General features: G+C 37.7%; 1 protein-coding gene across 2 annotated transcripts in view; it reads left to right on the top strand.

The window, feature by feature from the left end:
* Positions 1-27,877, top strand: part of EPHA6 (EPH receptor A6) — a 507,751-nt gene that overhangs the window by 419,072 nt on the left and 60,802 nt on the right. For both annotated transcript variants that reach the window (XM_074161043.1, XM_074161051.1), the window contains 2 exons: positions 7,429-7,551; positions 23,648-23,709. In XM_074161043.1, the coding sequence (XP_074017144.1) occupies positions 7,429-7,551; positions 23,648-23,709 (185 nt within the window). The remainder of the gene's footprint in view (positions 1-7,428; positions 7,552-23,647; positions 23,710-27,877) is intronic.

Consider the following 27,877-nt stretch of genomic DNA (forward strand, 5'->3'; position numbering starts at 1 on the left):
TAATTCCCTATATTACTTAATTTCCAGACCTTAAGTGGAGCAGAGCAGGTGCAAAGGTCTTCTGCAGGTTTAGATGTTGACATGAGAGCCTCCAGAAGGAATTCCAGTCTCACTGGTTAAAAATACCGCAGTGACCAGTCCTCAGCTGCATCCTTCTAATAGTAGTTTGTATTTTGTTTCCTTGTTTCTTCTATTCACACACCTTGACATCTTGCTAAATCTACTAACATAAATGATATAATTTCCATTGTAGTTTTTCCCTTGGAGATGCATCCAGAAATGACGATTTGTAACTTAACTAGTCAGAGTCTACCTGGTAAATGAAGGAGATGATGTTCTAGATTTTACGTTGGCTGCCTATTTAGGATATTTAAGTATTAAATAGTACTTTCTACTTTGAGTTAAGATTCCAAGCTGTATGTTTTACAACGGTGAGATTAAAAATTAAGGCTGCTTTAAAAGTTCCTTAGACAAAGGCAGTTAAAGACCTACGAGTTCTTGAAAGGGCATTAGGGAATGACATAATTATTTGTGAGTGCTCTGGGATGATGTAATTTGCTCAAGTGGAATCTGGGGAAACAAAATTGGACCACCCTTTGAAAATTTGCTGCTGATCATTAGAGTACAAATTTCCCCCTGGAAAGCAAAATACATTCTAAACAGGTTTTCATTTTACTAGCTTAGGTACCCGAGAGCAGAATTTAGCCTTGAAAAAATTTCACTGTGTTATTTGCAAGGTAATGGAAATCTTCCCATTATTTGGTTGGACTGTATGACCTCCAGAGGTTCCTTCCAACCTCAACCATTCTGTGATTCTGTTTCTATTAATTCAATAGGGATAAGCACACTCATTTTTGTTAATTGTTTAGGTGCTTTAATATTTTATGATATGTATTGCAAAATATCATTTAGTGATCTTAAAAATTAGATTTTCCTAAGACATAGGGTCTAGACATATGTGGGTAAAAATTTAGGCATACCACTATACTTGATACTCTATCACCTTTCCTTCCATGTGTCAAAAAGCTCTAAAAAATTATTAAAAGCGTATTCTAAATCTCCAGATTAGTGCATTCAAAACAGTTAAAATTAATTGTATATACCCATGATTTCTAAATGTACTGGAAATACAATCCAAGAAATTCATCAGGGATAAATTTTAGCCCTGCTTCTGATATTTTTTTTTCCATTCCAAGTCAAGCCTTTTGAATGCTTTACAAGGTCTGACATCATAATTACAGTTTTATAAAGCTATTCCTCATGAAACCTTCCATATGTTCGCCCATAAAAGATTATGAAGTAATGTTCAATTCCTGGTGGTCTAGGAAGAATAAATCAATAAAATCATGTGAGAGAAAAGTCGACCAGTTTTCAGTACTTTCCATAATGGATATATTACAAATAATTTTGGAAAAAATGCTCTAAACCTTCTTCTAGCATCCCTGAGGAAACATTAGTAACAATAAAAAGCAGGTTTTATTTTAGAATGGAAGGTGCTCATAACAGAAGCCAGCCTTCTCCCAGACATTGAGTGATAACATTGGATAATTCTCCTATTCACAAGCAGGAAAACTCTTTCTATATTCTGTTCTCTAGTATTTCATTACTAAATATTACAGTTCCGCCTTCATGAGAGTGCGGTTATAAGTGAAAACATCCTGAAGTCATTCAATTGCTTCCTGCCAAACTGAACACAAAAGCTCATTATAGCCCTTTGATTCGCCTCCCCAATGCCTTCATCTGCAGAGCTCCTAAGAAATTTCTCTTAGCTGTATTTTACAATCCTGATATGAAAAGCATCAAGATAACTCACTATAGAGGAAAGAATATCAGTGGGTTTTTACATTACTTACACTCACTGTGCGTTTTTCCTTTTTTTCAAATTCTAAACAAAATCTGTGGGGAAAAATAGCAAACGAAAGTCTTCCTTTGATGGTACTAATAATTTCAAGCTGTTAGATGCCCAAAAATATACAGCACCTGAAATGGTCAATTCCACCTGCAGAAAGCATTGGATCAGTTTAAAGTGTAAGAGATAAGAAACAACAAAAACAAATAGCAGGGCTGAAGAGCAGACTGCGTCTTCAGTGGGCTTTCTAACCTACTTCAGCCAGGACATCAGACACATCAGACTATAGAAATGTCCTTTTTAAAATCAAATCACCACAAGCTGCACAAATACAGTTGCTAAAGTAAAAAAAAAAAAAAAAAAAAAAAAAAAAAAGTGCTTAATTTGCTCCCAGCATGGCTCGGGGACCCTGGCACAAATGGAACTAGCTGATGGCCCTGCCTGCCTGTACCTGCGCAATTTAGCAGCTTCAGATCCCATCCCTGTGAGTCCTGTGGGCCCCAGAGGAGACCCTGTGGCATCGGCTCAAGTACAGCTGTGGTCATAGGGGAGCAGCTGGCAAAGAGAAAAGGGTGGGATGCAGGCCCGTGAGGACAGCCAGCGCTGTGCTGGCACTGGACTGTATATGGGAGCAAAACTGGTGGGAATGTTTGCACTCAAGTCAGCAGATGTGAGTGGGCACGTACTGTCACTAGCAGGATAAAACCACGTTCTGTTTCTGTAAAAAATTCTGAGGGTCTTCTGCTGGAATTTTCTGCAAAGTGTCGGCAGCAAAAATAATTGGTCAGGTTAATGTTTCTCAGCTTGCTTAGTCCCTGAGAGTTTTAAAGTGCGGGTTAGTTAATTCCTTTTAAATGCTTTTTACTATAGGTTACAAGGAAGGCCAATGGAATCCTGGGCTGCATAGGGAAGAGTGTGGCTAGTAGGTCGAGGGAAGTCATTCTCCCCCTCTACTCTGCACTGGTGAGGCCACAACTGGAATACTGCATCCAGTTCTGGGCTCCCCAATTCAAGAGGGATAGGGAACTACCGGAAAGAGTCCGGCGAAGGGCAACGAGGATGATTCAAGGATTGGAGCATCTCCCTTATGAAGAAAGGCTGAGAGAGCTGGGACTCTTTAGCCTGGAGAAGAGAAGGCTGAGGGGAGACCTTATCAATGCTTATAAGTATCTGAAGGGTGGGTTGAAGGAGGAGGGAGCCAGGCTCTTTTCAGTGGTTGCCAGTGAGAGGATGAGGGGCAATGGACACAAGTTGGAACAGAGGAGGTTCCGTTCAAATATGAGAAGAAACTTCTTTACGGTGAGGGTGACAGAGCCCTGGAACAGGCTGCCCAGGGAGGTTGTGGAGTCCCCTTCTTTGGAGATTTTCAAGACCCGCCTGGATGCAGTCCTGAGTAACATGCTCTGACATGCTCTGGGCAATCCTGCTTCAGCAGGGGAGTTGGACTAGATGATCTTTATGGTCCCTTCCAACTCTAAAAATTCAGTGAAATTCAGTGAAATTCCACCCTCCATTCCAACAGAAGTTACATGTTTCATGCTAGTCCGTTGTGTTCCACCAGCATTGCACCAGTATGTTTGGCGCCATTCTCTTCATCCATTCATTTATTCATCAGCCCAGTACTTTTGTTAATCCACATGGCAGAACTTTTTCTCCTTTGTAGATCTGGGACTCTTCACCACAGTTACATTGCTGCTAGCTCTAGGTCGTGGGGTGTGCCTTTGCTGTGGGGCGAAACGGCTGTTCCTTCTGGCTTGCCATGCAAGTGCTAATAAATGTGTGTGAATTAATGTATGTGCTCTGGAGCTGAACTAAGCACTAATATTTCCTTTACCCAGCTATCTACTCTTGCCCTTCTGCCCCGTGTGATATTATGCTGCTAAACCCATGCCAGTTTAGGATGCTACACCAGTGATTTCCCTATCAAATTCTACAATTTGTGGGATGATATTCCCCTTGGAAAAGCAAATGAAGGAGGAAGGCAGGCTAATTGATTCAGCATTCTGCCACTGCCTCTGAGCACAAGCACTTAGCTGTAATAATTGTGAAACAGAAGAATTTACACTAAGTTATAAACTAGTATCATAGAATTCAGTAAATGGCGGATGCCTCATGAACTATCAGCGATTCAGAGTATTGCCATATAGTTTTACTATTTCAATGCACTTTTCCAACTAATACCTGTAAGTAATGTAGTCTCCCATTTTAAGGTGGCGTGATGTTTATAGTGTATAACTATGGAATGGGGAGAGGTTGGTGTTTTTTCTTTATAAAACTATGCCTGTAAGCTGCTAAATAACAGCTGTATTTCAGTGCATTCAGAAATCATGGCTTAATATTTATGTCTCCTTTTCCTAGTTTACAACCAGTAAGACCTTATACTGAAAACTCTACCCATTAATGTAGCATCACCCACTGCTAAAATAATGAATGTTAATTTTTACACAAAACAACAGAATGTGTGTAAAGCATTAGTCTCTGTGTAATGTGCACTGGCAGAATGGCATTCCTCAAGAAAGTTAGTTAGCTAAAGAAATAATATGTGTCCAGTGTGGTTGCTTTAAAGAAATTGTTTAAATTAAGCATTAAGATTTCTATTGCTAGCATACACCTCTAAAAAAGTAATATTGCTTTTGCAATTTGGAGTGTAAAACAGCAGGATATAAAGCAGCAGGCACATTTTTGGTTGACTTTTTCTTCAGCTAAGCATGAGTCCAATTTGGAAAAAAGAAGAAACACTACATCTTCATTGTCCAATTAGAAAAAAACACAAAACATGATCAGATAGAAGGAGATGCAAATCTTTTCAATGATTTCCACAGAGAAGTTGATACTATTTCTGAGAAATATTTCTGAGCTGGTGTTTTCTCTTTAATAGCATGCTCCCACCTCCCCTCCTTCTTTGTGTGTTAGCAGAGAGTTTTCTCCAGTTCTGTCTTGAATACATTTTTGTTGTTGCAGATTTTCTATCAAATATGTCACAAATGTTTTTGCAAACAAGCAAAAATTTGAGTAAAGCTGCTCAGTTACTGTAAATGCCCAAAGCTCTTATCAGACCTCTGACCTGGTAGTGATTGATGGGACTTATAGGAATTAATTTTCTTTCCCACTGCCTGCAATGACAGTCAACATCAACATATATGGTCAGGTAATAGAGTCTCAAACCCTGTTGACATTGTGCAGGTGATAATACCAAAAAGCACCCATTTATTCATTCTGGGGCATATGCTATCTTTTAATTAGGACCATGCACGTTTTAACATCAGTGTACTTTCAACCTGTCTTTTGTCTGCATTTTTATGCTGCTGGATACTGATCAGGGCTGAATATTATCAACCTTGTCATTTTCAGAAGCTGCTTGTGGACTTCTAGAAGAGACTAAAGGAGGTCTTGTTCTTGTAACTCTGTATTCTACTTAATCAGAGACATTTTTAAGGTGACAGTGGACTGTTTGGATGGGATTCAGTTGCCTAAAATGGCACTAAATGCCTACTCTTAGATACCAAACTACTGCTTTGCCTCCTGCTGTCACTCTCAGAGTGCAAATCTCCTGCAGATCTTGTCGTGTCTGCCAGTCAAATGTGAATGTCTCAGATTTTCTACAGTGTCTCAAATGACACAAAGCATTTATGCTTAAGCAACTGAATCCTACCTTTTTCAGTGAGAGAAAAGCATTATTTATATGTATTCCATTAGTTATTTGCTGCTTATAAAGCCTCAATAGTTTTAGCACTCGAGCTCTCTTCTTAATACTCAGAGTGTATTGCTCCAAAATTTGCTGCTCCTTGTTTTTATTTCTGCATATGTACAACAAGGGAAATAAATTTGGTTTTGTCTCCATTACTTTCTACAACCAAGTAACTTAATGTAACACTGCTAGGAAACTTGGGTTATTTGTCATTTAACACTATTTAAATGTAGGAAAATGTCAATGGTGAAGCTCAAGGTGTTTGGCTCTGTTTGGCTTTTCTGAAGGTCTGTTCATATGGCATGTGACTCACAGTAGGTGTTCTTTATGGTTGGTATAATTCATATTTTGAAACAGAAAAGCAAAGTTTTATTTGGGAAGTCATCATATGTTCATTATTTAGCCTTCATGTTTTAAGATGTTCTTTAGTACCAAACATCTAGGAGTTTACGGAACAATTCTCCATTTTAAAATTGAATTTCTGTGTATTGCATTCTGGACTGTCTATCCATGATCACTTTTGAAAATATTTTAAAATAAAAGCTATGGAGTTTGGAAACACTTTGACAAGACTGACAGAGTTAGTTTCTGAAGTGGCCAGAGGGAAAACCTTTATGCCTTATCTTTAACCATCAGATAAAAAAATACACTATTTAAATTAATATAAGAGAAAAATTCAAATCTCTCTTAGGATACTTTAAGTTCAACAAATACATATATGTGTTTTGAGGTTAAATTTTCCTCACTACATTTTTATTAGTTAAAAAAACCCAACAGTTAGTTTTATTTTTCTCATTGTACATAAATATTAAGATGTTTTCTGTCTTTTAAAAGAACAACTATGGAACACCTGCAAGATGATGACACAAACTTGCCATTGCCTAAATTTTTTGGATTAATGCTTGCTTGATGTACTTGCAAAAATATGCAAATTATTCTGATTGTCAATTTAAATTTATTGCAAGATGGGAGAACCTTGACTCTGTGCTTTTAAGGAAAAAGTGTAAAGCTCTCATTTCAGATCCATCTTTGATGCTGGCATTCACTAAGCAACAACATGAGCTAGCTGAAATTTTGCCTCTATATCTCTGTACATATGCTGAAAGCTGAAATAGTGGATTAAATGATAAAGAGTCCTTATTTATCATCATTATAATAGATATGTCACAAGTACTTGTTTTAAAAGTGGTGGATGAGATAATCTGTTTCCAGAAATAAACTGTACATTTAGGCAATCAGAAGAACATATAGTTTCTTCTGTTGAAGCATAAAACCTGTAAAGCTTCTGGTGAGAGCAAAGCAGAAAGGGGCCATGTCACATGGCTTTTGCCTGCATTAATATATTGACAGGTGTTGGGAGATGCGATAGAAGCTCTGACTGATGTAGTTGCCCTGACACAGAAGTCAGTGATGTATCTGCAAATTCTGGTTCCCCTTCTCACCTTGCCTGACATGACTTTTGTCAGGTGGCTTTAAGATAATAGTATAAAATGCAGCTTTGCTGGTATGGCTTCACCTCTACCAGTCGCTATTTGATTTCTGTACAAAATGTAAAATGCCTCTATAATAGAGTAATCTGAAATGCATTATGAATATCCAATAGGTGTATTTTGCCTTTTAAAATCTCAAATTTTTCCATTCCTCCTAGAAGTGCTGGAATTCTCCACTTGCAAAGTCTGTAGAAAACAGGCTCTTTCTGGTTAAAGCTGTGTTTTGTATGACTTGGTTAAAAAACAAAGAAAAACTTTTAACTGCTTTTTAAAAGATTTGTTCCAGTGAAACCACTGTTAACTTTTTGGAGCTTTGGTTATTCTTTCTTTAAACAGTCAACTTCTTTTACCAGCCAAAGAACAAGTCATTTGATTAATCATCATTTTTATCTCTTTGAAAGGATCCTTTCCGACCATTGGGGTGAAGTCTCTTTCGAGATTCCTGAGGGCGGGATTTTTAAATAGCATCCTGGCCTCACATCCAGTGTCAGGGGGTGGATCTTTACCCCCCAGCATTTCCTCTGGTAGGTATTCCAGCCTATTCCCCCACATCGATTTTCCCCTTCATCCTTTGCCCCATCTCTCCACACATCCCAGGGCAACAGAATTTGGTATTGGTCAGACAGGGAGATTAAATGTCCCTTCCAATAAAAGAACCAAACTGAAAGGAAATCGAAAAGATAAATTACTTTTCAGGAATTAGTCATTTTCCTGAATCAATGCATAGAAATTGTGAGGGAAACTGATCTGTAGTTAAGTGGTCAACCTACATATAGAAAGAGAAGGGTTGGTATCCTCTAATCATGCACTTCTTGAAGCATGCCCATGTGCACCAGGGAGACATAACTTTTAAAATGCCTCTATAAAATCCCAGATTTTATGCAACTCTGTAACTCTTCCTTAAAAATTTATATTCCCTTGCTAATACATGGAAGCAAAACAAATTTGGAAATGCAAAATTTAATTATGTACTGTTGTAGTGTTTAAATCCTTTGCATGCTTCCACAGCTGCAACTTGTATCTCATGAAAACTGCCTTAACTTTCTTTAACAATTTTTTTAACAATTTCAACTACTATAATTCTCATTAAATGAGTGAGAAGACCCCATTGCTTCTGTTGCCAGCATGATATTCTGCATTGCTTCTGGTGAGGTCCCCAGCTGTATGATGGTATGTGGGACCCTGGAGGGTTGGCATAAAGTTGAGCGTAGGCTAAGAATAACAACGCCATGCCAGCTGAATGGGCTGCTATCAGATACTGGGCTGAAACAGGAAAGAAAGACAGATTAGAGGCATTCTCTCCCAGAAAGGCTGTATGTTATCCATTCTTTTCTGGAGCCATTAAATACCATCTTCCACCAAAGCTAATATATAAAGACTAAATACGTGTATCTTAATTATACTTAAAACTGAATCAAATTTCAGTTCTGTTCCTTTCCAAACTACATATTTCTAAGTAAAATTGATCTGTACATGTACCAATGTCACACTTGTACCCTTTCAGGACATCTTACCTGTAATGTTAATTACAGTTTTTCTTAAAGAGGGAAAATCTCTTATGGTAAAAGTAGAGAGGAAATTGAAAAATGACATAATGTTATTGATTTGCTATACAAAAGAAACCATTCTACTTCTCTATGCCCCATTTTACCTATTGCAGTAATTGTAGGCCTTGTTAATATAAGATGATTCTTACCTTTTTTTAAGTGCTATTATTTCTTTGTGTACTTTCTTCGAATAGAAGCTTCTCAGCAAGTTTGATGTCATTTGTTATGACTCTGTGTGTGTCTTTTGTCAACAGTTTGTAAAATATTTTCCATATTTTTTTCTCCTTGGGATATCTCAGAGTGTTTAATACCCTCAGGCTATTTTGACTCTCAGCATCACAATGAGATTGGTACCTGTAACCAAATAACTGTGGAAGAGGAAATACTCCAGGCCCCAGAAAATTCTCTGTTTTGAATATAGTGTTAAGTATAGTGTATCACTGATTCTGTTAGATTACAAATGGCTTGACTGCACTTGTGAACTGGCTTCTCACCTACGTACCTACCTACAAGTTTATTTTAGAAGTCCTCAGGACTGTTACTGTCTGAGTGCTTGTAAAGCGGTTTATCACGTTTTTTAGACTTAAATCATAACTCTTAAATGTGGTTTGTTTAATAAAACTCTTTCATACTTTCTTGCTATTAAATGTCTTTTACAAAGAATTCTGATTCAATCTGATGAAATATTCAAAACAGGGAAAAATGGAAATGCAGCTACATGATATGCAACATACACCCCACCAAGGTAATAGAAATAAATGTTATTGTTTGATCATGTCAACAACAACAACAAAAATGAGTCAAGCAGCAACCCTATGGAAAGAGAGAGACTGCCTGCCTTCTGGAAAGTGAGGATTGTCAGGCACTTGAAAGCCAGGGAAGAACTGTGATAAATCCAATGGAAAAGATGTGTTCCTTGAGAAGGAGCACATGAGGCATCCAGGTGGCATGAAACACTGCAGTACAAGTCAGAAATTGCTATTAACAAATGTACCCTAACAGTCTTAGCTGTAGTGCTGCTATTTAACTCTTCCTTTTTCACTTTATCATATTTGTATTTACATTAAGCACAATCTTAATTCTGAATTGCCTCTCTCTGTTACAGAGATGACCAGAGGATGCCATTTCCATTTCATGTTAACTTTCTAAATTGCTAAAACCAGCTTTGCTGTGCACAGGAGCAGAAAACCCACACATTTACTGCATTTTTTTGTCAAAAAAACCTCCAAACTGTTGAAGGGAGTACTGATTTGGGATGTGAGAGACTCAGTTACTGTGCATGATTCAGAGGAAGATATGTTTATCGTTGCATCCTTAATCACTTCAGTACAAACAGAGAAGCGACATATACTTTGTTCATTTGTACCAAAAAACACTGTACTAAACACCTGAACTTTTTTCTGAGTATTGGTTTACCAGGGAAAAAAGACACCCAAGGCAACAGTGCTCCAAGAAGGTGTTTAAGTAGTGATATCATAGAATCATAGAATCATCTAGGTTGGAAGGGACCTTTAAGATCATTGAGTCCAACCATCAACCTAACACTGCCAAAAACACCACTACACCATGTCCCTCAGCACCACATCTACCCATTTTTAAATACCTCCAGGGATGGTGATTCCACCACACCCCTGGGAAGCCTGTTCCAATGTTTGATATCCTTTTGGGTGAAGAAATTTTTCCTAATATCCACCTTAAACCTCGCCTGGCGCAACTTGAGGCCATTTCCTCTTGTCCTATCACTTGTTATTTGGAAGAAGAGACTGACCCCCACCTCTCTACAACCTCCTTTCAGGTAGTTGTAGAGAGCAATAAGGTCTCCCTTCAGCCTCCTTTTCTCCTTTTTCCCCCCGCTCTGTGGCCACGATTCATATGGTGTCAGGAGTGATCTATTATAGTTATTATCTTCTAGTGGTAGGAGCCATGGGGATTAGGCACACTACTGTGTTCTTGCTCTGCTGCTCTCTGCCTTTTCTTCCTTTCATGTTAGACTGTTATGTTACGTTTTGGTCCCTTGTGTTGTTGTGCAGCCCAGTTTGGGAGGGAGATCACACCAAGTACCGAGTGGCCTGAAGAGGGGGAAAGGGGTTGCACCATCACAGGGCCCAACACTGGGCCATGCACAGGGGGACAATCACTTCCCTAGTCCTGCTCGCCACAGGATATCTGTGTTACCATGACAGCCTCTGGCCGTTAGAACAGAAACAAGCAGGCAAAATCAACTGCCCGTTGCAGTCTTGATGCTTACCCTCTGAGGCTTACCTTCTCTCATTAAAAGAGAGAGGATTGCTGTTTGTGTACTGGCACTGGAGGGAAGCATGCTTGATTGCTGCCTTTGATAGCACAGTGACCCCACCTCCATTATCTGAGATGGTGGGCTCATATTGGGCAGTAGTCTTCAGAAACCTAACAGAAGTAATTAACGTTTAACAACTTTGCTGATCTCTAACCTAATTGCTTCGTATATAGCTGATGTGTAAGATTTCAGTGAATTTAAATACATGGAAGGCTTAAAATGTCTGTGTTATTCTGCTATTAGGGTCATTGGGAACAAAGATAATGAGATTATTTTTATTTACCAAAACCTTTAACTCAAGCTAAGTGGCAGGTTTACTTCAAAATAGTCAGAAAATTTATTCCTTACTAAAGACAAAATGCTTTTACACCTGTTTTCTACAAAACTCCCCACAGATGTTTTAAGTGAAACACAGAACTAAACTGGAAAGCCTGCTATAAGTAAGTATCTGGAAAACAGTTTGGGAGGGCAATGTAGCTGTTGGTTTCCATTTTTTCCCCTTCTAATTTTCTCTCAATAGTTGGGGGAGTAGGGGGAGTGCATTTCTTTTACCATTGCTCTGACAGCTGATGTTCAGTTTTGTTTAATTTGTTGTCTGCTTTTGCACTGTGCAGAGGTTCATTTATGTAAAAGGTACCCTCATTTAGCCAACTTAAAGATTAACTTATGCTGCTGGCATGGGGCATTACATCTTTCTGTATAAACGGATTGCCTCAAATGTAGGTGGATTTTAAGCCTAGACATAGCTATGCTAATGCAATAGTGCTTATATTTGATAGTTGCATCAAAAGTCTGTCACTGCTATACAGCCATTTCACTAGAAGCAATGCTTTCAGCAGGCCTCCAAGCATCTGTCCTAGATTTTTGCAAAAGCAAGCACATTTTTAAACAATAGCTTTCTTTTGATTTAACTATCATTTATGTCACAAATCACTTAGTTTCTTGTTATCCCACCTGTTAGCAGTACAAAGTCACATGACTTAGTTGATGTAGGTCTATAATGACAGATGGATTCACATAAGCAATAAGTACCTTTTCCCAAGTGATATCCTTGCATATATTAAATAGAATTCATAGAATCATAGAATGGTTAGAGTTGAAAGGAACCTTAAAGATCATCTGGTTCCAACCCCCCTGCCGTGGGCAGGGACACCTCCCACTAGAGCAGGTTGCTCAAAGCCCCGTCCAGCCTGGCCTTGAACACTTCCTGCGATGGGGCAGCCACAAATTCTCTGGGCAACCTGTTCCAGTGTCTCACCACCCTGACAGTAAAGAATTTCTTCCTAATATCTAATCTAAATCTCCCCTCTTTCAGTTTAAAACCATTACCCATCACCCTATCACTACATTCCCTGATCCAGAGTCCTTCTCCAACTTTTCTGTAGGCTCCCTTTAAGTAATGGAAGGCTGCTATAAGGTCACACTCCTCATCGTACTTAGACTAGCATGAGCTGTGGAAGATTACCCCTTCCTTCATAATTACGCATACACGCACACAAATATACACATATATATACGTTGTGAAAAAACAAATAACTAAATTGCCAGTGCTGCATCCATTTCTTCAAATTCCAGCTCTTCCAAAATAAGTACAGTGTTGTTTACTTCCATTTGAGGGAAATTCTTAGCTCACTGTTTTTGCTGTGCATTGGCAACTCTTGATTTCAGTCACCTGTAAAGGATTTCGTATATAAATGCATACCCATATTGCCAGGCAGAATTTAGAATAGAAACAATTATGGTATGCTGCAGTCTTTGAAGAGTGTCAGACAGATTGTTAAGTTTGCTGAGTTGGAAAGGAAAGGAGGGAAAGCAAATACCTTTCCTACTGTTTCTTTCAAGCTAAACTCCTTTCCTGAGTTTTTCTGTTGACAAGAACAACTTGAAATGGGTGTCAGGCTGTGAGAAACTTTGGAAAAGTTCCTGTCAAGCGAAACTCCCAGACCCCTTCATACTGTTCAGGCTTCAAACTACATTAGCAGGAGAGGTGGAAAAAAATATCCAAATTATTCTTTCCATACACACCTTTCTATGAACATCAGTGCTGTGATTTGCTTGTGAATTCTCTGATCTCCCCATGCAGCCAGCAGCTGGATCATTGCCCCTATTTCATTCACAGACAACATCACTGCTGTCTTGGACTAGGTAATGACAGGACTCCTCCTCCACATAAAGTACATTATACAGAGGATATCCCCAGTAAAACCAGGATTTACTGCCTGGTTGTCTATGACTGTTTGTCTAACATACATTGTAATATTCACATTTATTACAGAGAGTTTCTCAAAAAACTCAGACATAACTGTAGAATACTAAACCAGATAATTATCAGTTTTCTTTTCCCCAAAATTAATATTTTATTACACTTCCCAAGTGCACCTGAGTGAGCCCATTATTCTTGATATTGTATAAACTGACAATTGAAAGCAAATTGTATTGACAGACCCTTATTGAACAAAATTACTCAACAAGAACCATTAAGGAACAATTGTTCATAGTGAAACTCAACTATAATTATGGTACTCCAATAATGAGAAAAATAACTTCTATTTTTTTTTCAGTTAATGCATTTTTCCCTATTCTGGATTCCAGCACCTAAACTGCTGTTTTGTTTTGTTTTTTTTAAAATGAAAATTGTTAATTCTTGCTCTGTGACTAACAAATTGATTCTTTTATTGCATATGCATTTTCTAGGATATCTGAGCCAAATGGCTCTTCCAGTTTATTCTTTCCATCCTCAGTGCTATTTCACTGGCACTTCTAGCCCATTAACTCTACAACTAATACGTAATGGTATGTATTTTCTGAGGGTGGAAGTTCAAATATATGTGGACTTTTCCATTAGGCAGGCAGGAAATACTTCAGAACCAAAGTACGGATGAGCAGTAAGTAGCATGAATAGTGAGAGAAACTTTGTTTTATGCTGGTCCATTGGGGTTTAGCTTGAATTGTAAAACTGGGATTAAGCTTTGAGCGTAGGACTTTATAAAAGGAGGTCTCCATTCTCTACCTTTGCTAAATAGCTTATTTTGTGCTCAGATGGTCATCGTAAGCAATTCCAAACATTTTAGAAGTTCAGAAAAGTTTATTTCCATATGTGGTCATTTTTATATTTTATACAGTACTATTGCATATCTTTTAAAATCTGACTATAGAAAATGTGGTAGTTTACTGTAACAAGCATGTGAATTGAAGCAAGTTCTGTTCTTTACTAACAGGAGCAGAAAGGTAGGAAGAGCTGGAGGACCCTGATGGATGCACACAGTAATGTATTTGTAAATAAGCTACACACAGTTATTCTTTGTTTCAAAATGAAAGGAAAAAAAAAAAATCTGAACTCCCTGTTCAGTCCAGTGATAAAGCATTAGATGTGAAAGCAGAGTCAGAATTGTTTGACTTTTTGTGAGGTGGGAGATGGAGGCAATAGTTAACTTGAATAAAGTTTAGGGTTTTTTTGGTCTGTTCTAGGTAGGAAGCCAGTGTACCTTTACCAAATTCAGCTTGCTGAAGTACCATTCCCGGGCCCAAATTCTCTGTATGGTAAATAATCTGCCTAACTGTGGAATTTACACACTGGTATTTAACAAGCCTGTTTAGGTGCCTTATATAGTTGGTGAAGACTAGACAGTTTTGGACTAACTCATATGACCTGTTTGTGATGCATAGTTATGAACATTTTACTCCTTCCCTTGAAGTGCCTTTTTCTTTCTCAGAAAAAATCTAGATATCGCTAGCTATGGAGATGTCTCCACAATTATGGGAGTTAAGTTATGAGAGACGAGTGCTTTTGGTTTTCTTCTTCATGTGTCAATGAGTTTCCATATTTTTCTTATTTCTTCAAGACGTATATGTTTGTCTAAGAACCTCTGCATCTAAAGTTTGCTGCTTGACCCATCTTCATTGTAACTCTTGACTTTTGTTCATGATCAAAATCAGAGTTGAAGGGAGAAGCTTGAGAATGTGTGCCTTCATGTCCTGAAGGTACAAAACCTCAAAGAGAAATAAGGAAAAAACCCATGAGATCACAAAAATGTCATCATGTTAGATCCAGTGCATCCTTTATTTGTTGGAGCCCTGACTCATGGTGTTTTGTTTTCTTAATTTTGGATTTAGCAACTAATACATGTTACAACCAAAGCTTCCTTTGTGGATTTCAGAAACTTCAGGGGTATTGCTATGTGGCCTCCCCTGCTTCTTGAAATGAGAAATGATGCCTTTCTCATGTGTAGAAAGCAGCAAGATGCTCATAAGCAATGAAGGAGGATGTGGTGGCTCATCAGTGTTGTATAGCTCAGAAGTTTAAAGTATATGTAGACCAAAGGGAAATAGGAACAAAACGTGTTTGCTCAGATAGAAGTGGAAAAGATATATAAAGGATATTCTAAAGTGCAAGAAATGTCAGAATCTTATCAAAATCACAATCAGACATACTAATGAATAATCAAAAAATGCCCTGACATTTCAGAATAGGATTAAAATAATACTTTAACCATGTCATTATACTTATGAAAGCACAAAAATATGTTTTACTGTAATCTTATGTATGCAGTTTTTTATTTTGCTCATTTTCAAATTTCTGTTGTAGCTTAGAGCTTCTAAATCTAACAGACCTATGGTAATGTGTAAATTCACAATAGAGATTAAATAAGCTTTGTTTCTTATGTTCCATAAGTACCTCCTATGTATCATGGCGTACTGAATATTGATGAAGTGCAGAAGCCCCTGATACACAGACTTAATTTTGTTTAAATTCCTTTACATGCTCTGGGGTCAATAAGGCAAGTGACCCTTGATGCAGTCAGATTCTGTGGACTAATTTTGAACCAAAGAACTTCCCTTGCTCTTTCCACTAGAGGATGTAAAATGGTATGAACATTTAAAATATTAAGAGTAACTTAAGAGTGAAATGTCATTAGATTAAGTGAAATATGCCAAAATTCAGTTATTAAAAAAGTGAGATGAACTTTTTTGGTTAATCTAACTGGGCAGAAGTATCTCTCTTAAAGTTAATCTGAACAGAATCTGTTATTTATTATAGATATTTTTAATTGTTCTTCACTTCAGTGCTAAAGTGAAAGTATTGGAATTTTTAGGGTTCTAAGTCAAATTTCAAGCGATATAAATCTTATGCCAGAATCAGTTCTATTAAAAACTTACTTTTTCTTACATACACACACCCCAGAACATAATTAAATTAAAACTGAGCAGCCAAATATTTTGTGGCTATTCATTAACAAATTACATATTCTTGCAAAGAAACTAGTCTACATTCTACATCCTATTTATACACTGATAAATACTGCCTTTATTGCTGGGATTTTGTGTTTTAAAATGGGAAGATATAATCTAATATTTGAGATAGTATGGTCAAAAATGCAGTCCTTGAGCTCTATACATTGTTCTGACTTGTGATTTTGTCATCTCTTAAAACCTTTGTCAAGTCAGTATAAGGTAGTCCTTATAAGGCATGGAGATGACAGAATGGTTCCAGGGTACATGATGCAAACATCAGCTGTTTTAGTGACCTGTAGAAGTTCTTGGGCAACTGCCATAATTCAGATTATGTTTTAACGTACATCAGTTTATTCCAAGGGCCCAGGCTGGCACACTGCCCTCTCAGGATAAGGAGAACATGAAGACAAAGCAAAGCCTCTTTGTGCACACTTTCTGCAGATATGGTGGGTCCCACAGCTTTTTCTTGCAGTCTGAGGACTTGGTTTTGGTGTTACCTTGGCCAAGTAACTTTGCCTCACCATATATAGCATGGATTTATCTGTTTATAGATACTTGTATTTGAATAGATATAGTATTTGAAAAATAGTGTAGGACTCTCAAATGAGAGCATTAGATGTACATCATACAGCAGTTTTCAGATCTGGTCTACAAATGCACCAGCTCTTGTTCCCCTCCATGTATACATCTGAATTCTAATAAGCTATCTCCCTTGACTAAACTAACCTAACTATTATTATATAGATATAGGAAAACAGAGCACTAACAGCAAGAAGAGTAGGCTATACCTATGTGATTTCCTGTAAGAGCAGGATGCATATGTGTTAGTGCTGACTGTTTGCAAACTGACTTCTGAAGTCTCAAGAAGGGGGTTGGAAGTGCATCTTCTCTTTTTTGAGGCTTCCTGGAACAGAGGTCTTAGTCTGAGACCTTCTGTAATGTAAGTCAGTAATGCAAGTGGGAAGGCTTGCAGCAAAATTCCCATTGGTTTCACAAGTATTGATTTGGGTTAACAATGCAAAACCTGGCCAAACTTTTTTTCAATTGCTTTTTGTATTAGTTTTCTTTCTTTCTTTTTTCCACCATTGGTTTTGTGTTATGGGAAAATAGAATTTTTTTTCTAGTTGCTAAAATTAGTTCTCCTCCGATGCATACAACTGCATGATTATTAGTAGCAGGAGTGAGGAAACTGCAGTGCTGCAGCAAGTGGTTCTCCTATTTGAAGCAATATGTAAGGAACAGACCTAGTGTGAGATCTAGAAATGCCTTCCGAGCCCTGGGCATTTCAGTGGGGGACACAGAGTTTTACTGTGGCTGCTTTGCAGACTATTGGAATGCTGAAAGGCCCAGCACTACCTAAGGGAGTGCCTGTACATTTTGCTCTGTTAGTCTTATCTCTTTAGCTTTAGCAGGAGGCGAGTTAGTGGAGAACCAAAAGGCTTTGGAGAGAAAAAATGCCTGATAAGGAGATGATTTTCTGAGGCAGATGAATTCTGACCTGCAGAAGTGATGGAGCAATATTTTCTTGTATGAACTAGAGACCAGATTCAAACCTTTGCTGTTTGAAGTGGAAGAATAAGTATCCTGTGTTTATGTTAACAGATCTATTCCCGTAATGGTTATTAAGGATTTCATTATAAGTAAAGACTCTAGAAATGAGCATGTATTAACTGTATTCTTTTTGGAGGATTAATCTTACATAAAAAATTCATTAAAGTGGGCTTTGCTGCATTATTTAAAATGACAACAGGAGACAATAAGCTGAATATTTTGTCATTGATATGACACTTCAAATTGTCCTCCTTATTCATCACTCTACCACTCAACTAAATTGCACACTATCAAAATCTTGTGTTGTGGAAAAAAAATCAGAAGGAAAACTAAAAATATATGCAACGTAAATTTTACATATAATTGGTATTTTACATTATTCTACAATGTACAACTTCTTTTTTACATTTCTGCTTATTAAAGAAAATGTCAAGCAGATTGATCAATAGAAAATACAAAATTGTAACATATTCTGAGGTGACATTACATCAATACAGACTGTTTGTTATTTATGCTGGTTTTATTTGAATGGCATTACAGTACAGTTGGGTGGGAAATAACTCTCAGGTTAAAAAAAACCACCTTGTCAAAACCAGTCAGCCACTTGTCACAAGGTAGTATTTGCATCAAAACAATAAATAACCCCCACACCTTCTAGAGGTTCATCTAGGTTCTAAGTAATGAAATTCATGTCCTTTCCCTGGATCACTGAAAGCACTGATAGTGCTCTTGCATGTTTGATCTGGCTTTCTGGGATGCTGGGAGTCTGACAGGGATCTGCCAGAGCCAGAGTTACTCCATGTGCATTGTGCAAGGAGGGGAAGCTGCTTTAGCCAATACCCCAGACACATATCTGGTGTTGGGGAAGAGTAGGGTGGGCATATTTATAGTTTCACAAAAATTATGAAAGCAGTGAATGTGGCTATGGTATCAATATATGTCATGTATAAATACAGTTTCATATTGTTAAGTATGTAGTGAAATGATAAATTTGTTACATATTTGCAAATGCTAAATGTGATATACATAGTGTGTAAAATTCTGTTTTACCAGAACCAGGACAGATTGAAAACCTATTGCCTCAGAACACTATGTATATAATTCTTCTCCTTTAAAAGTCTATTTTCTTGTCATACTCCCTAGTCCAGCACTGCTGGGTATCTCAAAATCCTGCAAGAATGATTTGTTTGGCTGATTTGATCACTGAATCCGTCTTCAAACCTTTTTATATTTTGTCCATCCCCAATTCACACACGAAGTTTTGTGCTCTCCTCCAGCAGCGGCTGCAGTTTTTAGCTCCTAGATGCTCTTGACCTCTGTCTTTGATTCCAAGTCTTCAGCTGAAGCTGACACTTTTTTCAGTGTCCTTTTCCCGTGCCCTCTCTTATGTGGATCTTGACTGCAAAATTAACCCAGTTCTTCTTCAGATACTTGTCTAGTGCCTATGCCTGTATCTGCGTGAAAACACTCACCTGAACTGGTCAAATCTTTTAACAAGAGTTTGGGTGCCCAGCTATCTGGTGAGGTGCACCAGTGCCTCAGAGGGGACTCATGATCGGTCACAGGAGTGCCTTTTGGTGCATGCTCTTTTAGAGGTACAGATTTCCCTGGAGCTACGTGTGAGCTTGCACAGATGCTCATGTAGCAGGCTCACACAGCACTGGAATGGCTGTCTCTGTGCTGCAGCCTGTGCCCTTCTTCTGAGCCCTGAATGCTTTCCCAGTTCCCATCTGTATCTCCTCCCACTGCTGTTTATCCTTAAACTTGTTTCTTCAAGTAAAGAAGTCAATGTTTCATATATGTAAGCAATCATAAATATAGGAAAATAATGCAATGCCTTCCAAAATTACATTAGCCTACCCCATGATAAAATAATCAAAGATCGCTTCTCTCTCTCTGAGACTTCTCTGCCCTCCCTCCTTTTTTTCATTCCTATCCTTGTTTTGAGGATGAAAAATTCATCTTTGTTAGCACCATGAGAGCAACATGGATTTTCATAATGTAAGTAATAGTCTTTTGTCGTTTTTTTTTTTTTGTCTAGAGGCAAACATTACACTAGTTTAAAAATCTCCCAGTGTTATTTTTCAAAGACAATTTTGTAGTTCTCTTTAAAGCAAAAGCAGTATTCTGTGTTTGTACAGGGTTCAGCACAGACCTTAATCTTTTCTGGACTCAAATTGTACCACAGTATAAAGGATAACATCTACTCTTTGCAGCTAAAAAGGAAAATAACATCAACTAATGTCATCCATAGCCTTTTGTCTTACCAAGAACTTTGCTCTATATAAGCCCTGGGTTGGCTGCGTGCCTCTGACCCTTTGGAAGTTAGACATCCCAGATTGCTCTCTGTTATATGTAGGGTATCTGCCTCACAGATCTGGAACTGATGGAGTGCAACAAATATACACATCAGGATCCCACTGCCTGCCCTTGGGACTGGTGACTCTGTCTCTGGACTGAGATGCCCAATGTTGGATTCTCCCATGGATGTGCCAGAGTCAGCTGCTCATCCTCGTATCTCATCCAGCCTCTCCAGAGCCGACTGATAGTCCCATTCCTTCAACCATTTCTAAACTGGAGAGTGTTCATGCAACGCGAACACATGGTGGAATCACTTAAGTGCCTGTACAGGGTACTTAGCCAGGGAAGAAAATACAGCATTGTGATCAGTAATGGAACAGCCTGGTTGGGTATACTGTACTGGTTAGATGGAGAGGGCCACTTGATTTTCTGAACCTGTTTTTCCTACCACACTTTTGAAATCAAGACGTGTCCTACCTTACGTTCCCTGACACTTGACATACTTAAATTTGTGAAATGGTTAGACATCCTAGTATGAAATTTGCAGATGTATAAAATTATTGGAAAAGAATTGTTTGCTGGTAATAAAACCTGTGTGTTACTGCTTTGATAATAAACGTACCTACTGGCATCTGCTATGTAGCAGAATTTTTTACTATATCTTCAAGCAACTGAAACAATATCTGAGACATTTTTGATCTACAGGTACTCCAAAGACAAATACTATGCTGACTAAAAGTCTCACTGTACTGCCTGACACAGTCCAGCTTGGAATAAATAAAAATCTTCATTGAACTGCAGCCAAAATAGCATACTGCCAGTGCTGGCACACTAAAAGAAGATTATTTAAGAAGTTAGTGTTAGGATCCGGATTTAAGATTTTTGCTTGAGATAATTAAGCAACAGAGCTGGGTTCATTTTTGGGGTGTCTTGACACAATCTTTCATCAAGTTCATTTGAGATTTAGGTAGGATGGTGAGGGATACAGACTGAGTCTGTGGGAAGCTATCAGCCTAAGTGACTAAATTTATTCACCAAAATTCCTGAATACTTAATGATGTGCTAATTTTCCACTATACAGCGACCTGTTTGAAGACAAGTGTTCCTTATTTTGTTGTATTTATCAGATCATGTCATTCCTCTGCTATCATGTGGAAGAGCTGGTTTTGTGTGTGTATTCTTGAAACAACTCACTGGTATGATGCAGTATTTTCATCAGGGATGGCTTGATGTGTTAAGGCATCAGTCAGTTTAAAAACTCATAAACATTATCCAGTGAAAAGTGCATATAAATGCATATAAATACCTTTCATAGTTATTTTAGCCAGAAGTTCATACTGTTGGTCTGAGCAAAATGAAGTACAGTTTGTTGGGGGTTGGGGATGGTGGTAGATATTTTGAGAGAGAACATAGAAGAATTAAAAATTGTTATCTAAGGAGCATAAAAGATGTAACAAGAGCCTGTGAACCTCTAGAGAACCCTACAAAACAGATTCTGGAAAACATAGGGTGCCTAAGGATCACTAGCAGGAAACTAGGGGCACTGTTTTGAAGCTCAGTATCTCTGTTTGTCGTTCCTTTCAAATGCAAATCTTCCATAAAGGTGTTTTATTTGTTGATTCACACACACAAAAAAAAAGAGAAATTTCTGGTAACTTATGCTTGGCAAAATATACCATCTGAAAGTCTGCTTTACATCCCTATTTATTGCAAGACGATGTTGTCTGCAACAATTTAGAGATCACTCTTGCTTGAGGGAGTTCTGCATATAGTAAGATCCTCTAGCATCAGGCTGCCATTTGTTTACTTCCCTAGATTATAGAATTTTCCTTTTCCATGGAGATGACAGCCCCTTGACAATAATGAAATGGTAAAGGTAAGGGAATCTAGGTCATTCATGGGCTTGAAACTAAAAAGACTAGGCTATACAGGTAGTCATGATTAGCAAGCTGAAGGAAAGAAAACATTAATTTTTAAAATGTTCTGCTATCTGAGAGCTTAAAAGTGATGTATCATTTAAGCTTATAATGCAAAGCCAGGGTATAACCAGTGGATGTAGATGAATATAAATAACTTGATTTGGTGGCAGGTGCACATCTACAGCTGATACCAAACATTCAATTAAAAAAAAAAAGCCGGTAATTCTTCACACTTCAGAAAGTCTATCCCAAAAGATTATGAAGGCATCTGAGAATTTTCACAGAGAAAAAAAAAATGTACTATTGTGCAAACATTACGAAGCACTGTCTTATGAGGGTGAATACAGAAAGAACGCCAAATTTTATTACAAGAAATAAGATAATATTGTGGGGATCTCCAGAAAGACTAGAAGAAGCTATGTGAATGACCATCACCGGGGTGCATGGAATTCCAAGTCGACATGCTGGGAAGGAACAGAGAAACAATTCATTCATTTCTTCAAATCCGAGGTTAGCTGTAACAGCTCAGGAGAAATACCTGGCTGTGGCTTATTGTATATAGTGGACAGTTTAATAAACGCTTCCACTGTTAACCAAACTGAACAGAAAGTTCACATGTGCAGAAAGGGACAGTTGTGCTGGAAGGATCATCATGCCCCTCTATGCATTCTCACCCTGAACATTGTGTTTGTTTCTCATCCCCTCGTCAAAAAAAAAAAAAAAAGGCAAAAATAATTTGAGAGGCAGAGAGAAAAAAGTCGTGAAAGAGGCTTCCTTTGGATTTGAAAAATACTGGAACAGCTAGTATTGTATTGAGAAAGTGAAATGGGCAGGCTTGTGGTGTCACCACTTGGCACACATGGGTTTTCCACAAACCCCAAAAGAGACAGGCATGCTCAGGGAAAGAATAGTTTGCCATTTTAAGACTTTTTACCTCCTTCACAGTCTTGCTAACATACTTATTCATTACATTAGTTTTGCGTATATTAGAATGGCTCCTTTGTAATATTAACAATTTTTAAAAAGTCCTTGCTGCGCAGCCTGATTAGCATGCTAATTGAGTTTCTCCTGTCAAGCAGTTCTAGAGTGGTACCCAGATTTGGATATTCTTTTCTTCTTTTTATTCTTTTGAGAAATAAATGCAACATGTGCTTGTGCTTCTGCTTCCATTTGGATATGATCCCACCCCGGAACCATACAGGAAAGCTATGCTGGTTGAGGAAAACTTTGATTTGAGTAACATTGTATACATGTTATGTATGAATTCACAGTTTTACTGGATTATGCACACGCAATATACACACCCAATCTAGGAGAGCTTTTTGCGACGTCCCCTTCTATCTGCCAATCTGCATGCCACTAAATCATTATGATATTTTTCTTTGAGAGGAAAATTATGGCACTGAGTTTGTAATTTCTTGGACATTGTTTATGAATTATTATTTTTTTGCCTTAATTCAAATATATTCCAAAGTGTTGCATGGCAGGTGTTGCTATTTGGAAATAACAGGCTCTTCTTTGATGCTTTTTAAGGGGAGAATACACTGGAGTGAACGGTGCACATTCAGCTAATCCAATACCACCAAAAAAAAAAAAAAAAAAAAGAAAATAATTCCTAGAGAATAACAGAGGTAATTGTGTTTGTGATATAAATGAGGATTTTGAAAATGGGTAACATATTTAACTTCTGTGAATAATCCCTGTATAACAGTTGGAATTATAAAAGCCCCATGATATGTCTATAATCCTAATGTGTTTCTTTGCTGTTTTGCAGGCAGACCAGTAATGATTGTAGTTGAATACATGGAGAATGGATCCCTTGACTCTTTTCTGCGGGTGAGGTGCCATTTTCTGATGACATTTGAATAAGACGCCGTTCTAGGTTAAGATTTTAAATCATTTATAATAAACTAATTTCTACATAATGTTATTCATAGATTTTTAGTGATGAACATAAGCATTTTTCCCAGGGTACATTTGTAAGGTATAGTGATACATTAGTGCCTGAAAAAAAAAGGTGATTTAAAATTAAAAATATAATTGATTTCTTCTGCAAAAGTAGTTTCCACATTTAGCAAAATGTATTTCGAATAGTGTTTTTGTGAAGGAAAAGATAAATTGAAGCACAAATGCCTAGCCTTACAGAAGTGGTTCATTTTTCTCAATCACCTTCAAAAATACTTTGTTATGATTTTTTTGGTTGGTGAAGTGTAGAATAGACTCAGTAATTGATTTATAATTATTTATGGTTACTTACATTTAACAAATTGAATTAGAAAACAGTTCATGGGTGAAATGTCCTGGCATTAATTAACCCCTAAAGGTCACTAATAAACATTAAAAAAGGGCTACAGAAAACATGAATAATATTTGGTACAATTGTATTTAATTTTTCTTAGAAAAGTAGAAGGAAAGGATGACCCCCTAAGCTGAACTGATCCTAAAATGGTCTCTTTGTTAACAGAACCCTTGGAAATGCTCCAGAGGTTCACTGGCATAAGGCCTTGTGTGAATAATTTTATTGTCAAGTATTTAAAATTTGTCTTAAAAAGCAAATGTCAATCCTTACTAGCCCACTGCCTCACCATTGCTGTCTTGCAGAAAGGTGAAGCTGGTGTTGTAGGCAAGGTCGGGGCAGGGTATCAGGGGACTATGGTTTTGTGGACTTGTTTAGAAGGGTATCCCAAGTGCAAAGGAACAGTGTTCAACAAGGAGCTGTGAATATATTTGCAGGAAAATCTAGATGATGATGATCAAGGATGCTATGGCAGCAGGAAGAAGAACCTGCTAAGAGGAAAGGTTGAATAAGTGGGAGGGAAAGAACAACCAACACTTTAGAAAGAAGACTAAATCAGTGAGCGGGAGAGAGTCATACAGAGAGTACTTGTTTGACAACAGGTTGAGAAAAGAGGTAGCCACAAGCGGAGAAGAGCATCTGGAACAGAGCATACTACCCTAAGAACACATCAGAGCCATTACCTTAGATATTTCTAGACATTGTTTCTCCCTTCTTTCTGCTTTTGATTATTCCATTGTATTTTTTTCCTAGCATTTCCTGCTGTCCTCTTCCTCAACTCTCCCAAATATTTTTTTTTCTTTCCTTTGCCAAGACACATGAGAGACATCTGCTATGTTGTCAGAAACACACTAGCACCACAGTTTCTGGTGAGAATTTGCTGATCTCTCAAAATCAAGTTATTTTTCTGGAGAGAGTTTGGTATCATCAAGTTCTTCTTAGAAACTGGGTAGGTTTTAAAAATCGCCCTCCTTGCCTTTCAGGGTCATTTCGCTATCCATATGCAGCAGACAGACTGCTGCTGATTTGAGTACCTGGGGTTTCCCTGGTCTCTAATTTTTCAACAGTGCCCCAGGAAGACTTGCCTGGGCCTGAAACTCTGCTCTGTGTGTGTGTGTGCATGCAGAATTTCATAGAAAATAATAAAACTAAATACTGAAATAATTCATGAGAGAGAATTGCCTTTCTCTGAATTGCTCTAGTATGATATCTATATTCCCATTATTCTTCACATGCATTTATTTATCAGAATAGTTACTACTTATTAGGATACTTTAATAGAAACTGACATCAGCAAAATTATGATGTTATTGTGAAGCAATACTTCTCACATTGCGTCAGATATATTTGTAGACAAATCTGCTGGGAGAAAATGTGAGTTAATCATTTCTGCAGCTGGTTTCCATGTATATTATTTTAGTTTCAATTCACACTTCAGATATGGTTTATTCTTCTAAAATGCTTTTTAAAAGGACTTTAGATTCAGCATCCCAAAGCACTGTAGATATATCATCAGCACTTCTGTTAATAATTAGCAGAGCAAATAGCTGCAAAGTAACCTATTAAAACGAAACCCAGCTGCTTCATTAATAATAGTTGTTTCCTGCAGATATAAGTCTACATTTTTAAAAGCTTTTGTGAAGATAAAAAGAAGCAGAGAGGGTTTATCTTTAGCAATCCTAATGAAAGGTGTTCAGTGAATATAACAATTCTTATGTGGTGAGATTTGGAAGGGCTTATAAGATAGTCTATCTTTCTCACTATTTAAAAAAATCATTTGTTACAGTGCAAAGGTTTTACAGAGATGAGAAAAAAAGCCATTTCTCACCATAAAAAATATTTCCATCTACACCTCAACTTGCAAAAATTAACCAACACATCCCTCCAACCTGTCCTTCTCCAAAAGCCTGCAAAAACAGGTCAATTTTACAATTTCAAAGTGAAACTCTGTGATAAACCATGTGAAGATGTTCCATAAGACTCCTCAAGGAAGACATTTGCCATCAGCCTCCTCACCACCTTGGTGGGGTGTTAGCTCTCATGCCAGTGCGAGTTGTGTGAGGAATCATAAACTCCAAGTGAAATTCCCCTTGACCCCTAAACCCTAAAGTCCTGATAGCCTTTACTTCTGTGCTTTACATACAAGGAAATGAAGCACCATGATGTTGTCATCTGCACAGTATTGTGTACAAAGTGAATAGCAGAGAGTAGAAATTAAATCAGTTCCCCTGAATTCCAGGCCAGCAGCTTACACTCATCCTCCATATAATCTAGTGCTGTATTTTGGTTGTAGTTATGTGGCCAACTCCCCAAACAGGTGCCTTACTTTCTGCTATTTGTATGAATTGAACAGCAAGCTTAGCTAGATTATGTCTTTCCCACCCTACAAAATATCCTGTATGCTGGCTGCTAACTTTGAGCTTTTGGGGAAAAATTTTAGCATGCACTTGTACTATGAAGGTGCTTCAGTTATATTCTTAGTGGAAAAGTATCAGCTAAATAGAACCAATTCTGTAAGATGATGGTAATTAATTACAGCAATTGTGCACCACCAGACATCCTACATTGCTGGAGACACTTGACACTAAATTTTCCTCAGAAATCCTGCATTATTTTTGCAATTATATAAAATTCATTTCCATAAAATGAAACTCAGTTATCTTTTCTTCTCATAAAAGATTGATACATGTAAATTAATCATCTCTCAAAAGCATACCTGAAATTTGCTGTCAAGGAAATACTCATTTGACTAGAAATAAGGTACATGTGATTTTACTTCCAGTAACACTTGGAGAGATTTCTCTGAAAAAGGATATGAACTTCCAGCTTAGTATTTCCTCAGGGACTAGAGTCTCTTCTTTCAGTATTACTCCAGCAGCTGTCAGACAGGACTAATCTGTGCTTGGAAAGAAAGCAGCTAATACTTCAGCTTGTGAATTGAGGAGATCCAGATACAATTTCCTATTACCAACTTCACACACAGACTTTGGATGGGACATTGTCTTTACGTTCCAGTCACCTACCTGTGTAATGGAGATCTTAGCAATCACTTATTCTGCAAATGTATGAGGAAAATAATAAACATACAAAGAGTTGAAAGGGCAGCTATCTGTATTGATAGAAAGATGTGCTCTGTAATTAAATAGGATAGATGCAGTCAGATGTGTTTGCTCAGGTTTGTTGATACAGACTATAGAAGACACAACAAAAAAGACAGCCAAGAGAGATGCATAATAGAAAAAAGAAAAAAAGCCTAAAAAACACAAAAACTTTTTAACAAGCAGTTTGCCACAGCCATGGGTTTGAGATGCCAATTCTTTAAGCATGGCCATGACTAAGTAAACTACATGGGTATTGAATCAGTGTTGGGTGACCTTGCAATCTTCATACATGACATAAATGCAACCTCCCCTTTGCTGCAGGAAAGCAGAGATGAGTGCCACATTGCACCCTATTTATATACATACAGTAATATAACCCAGGTCTGAATCCCAGTTTCACTCCTTAGCTGTTTGTGCTGGACACCACAACATTTCCCTCAGTCTTGCCTGTCAGATGATTGCAATAATTCCTACAAAGGCCCTTTGTCTCCAGGTTGGTCCTTTCACCCTGATATACCCTCCCTGGCTCAGCCCACTGTCTAAGTAGATGCCTCACAGACTTATGGAGCTATTAAGTGTTAAATCTCATCTACTGTTTTCACACCTC

The sequence above is a fragment of the Numenius arquata genome, chromosome 1 (genome assembly GCF_964106895.1).
Source record: "Numenius arquata chromosome 1, bNumArq3.hap1.1, whole genome shotgun sequence".
Taxonomy (NCBI): Eukaryota; Metazoa; Chordata; class Aves; order Charadriiformes; family Scolopacidae; genus Numenius; species Numenius arquata.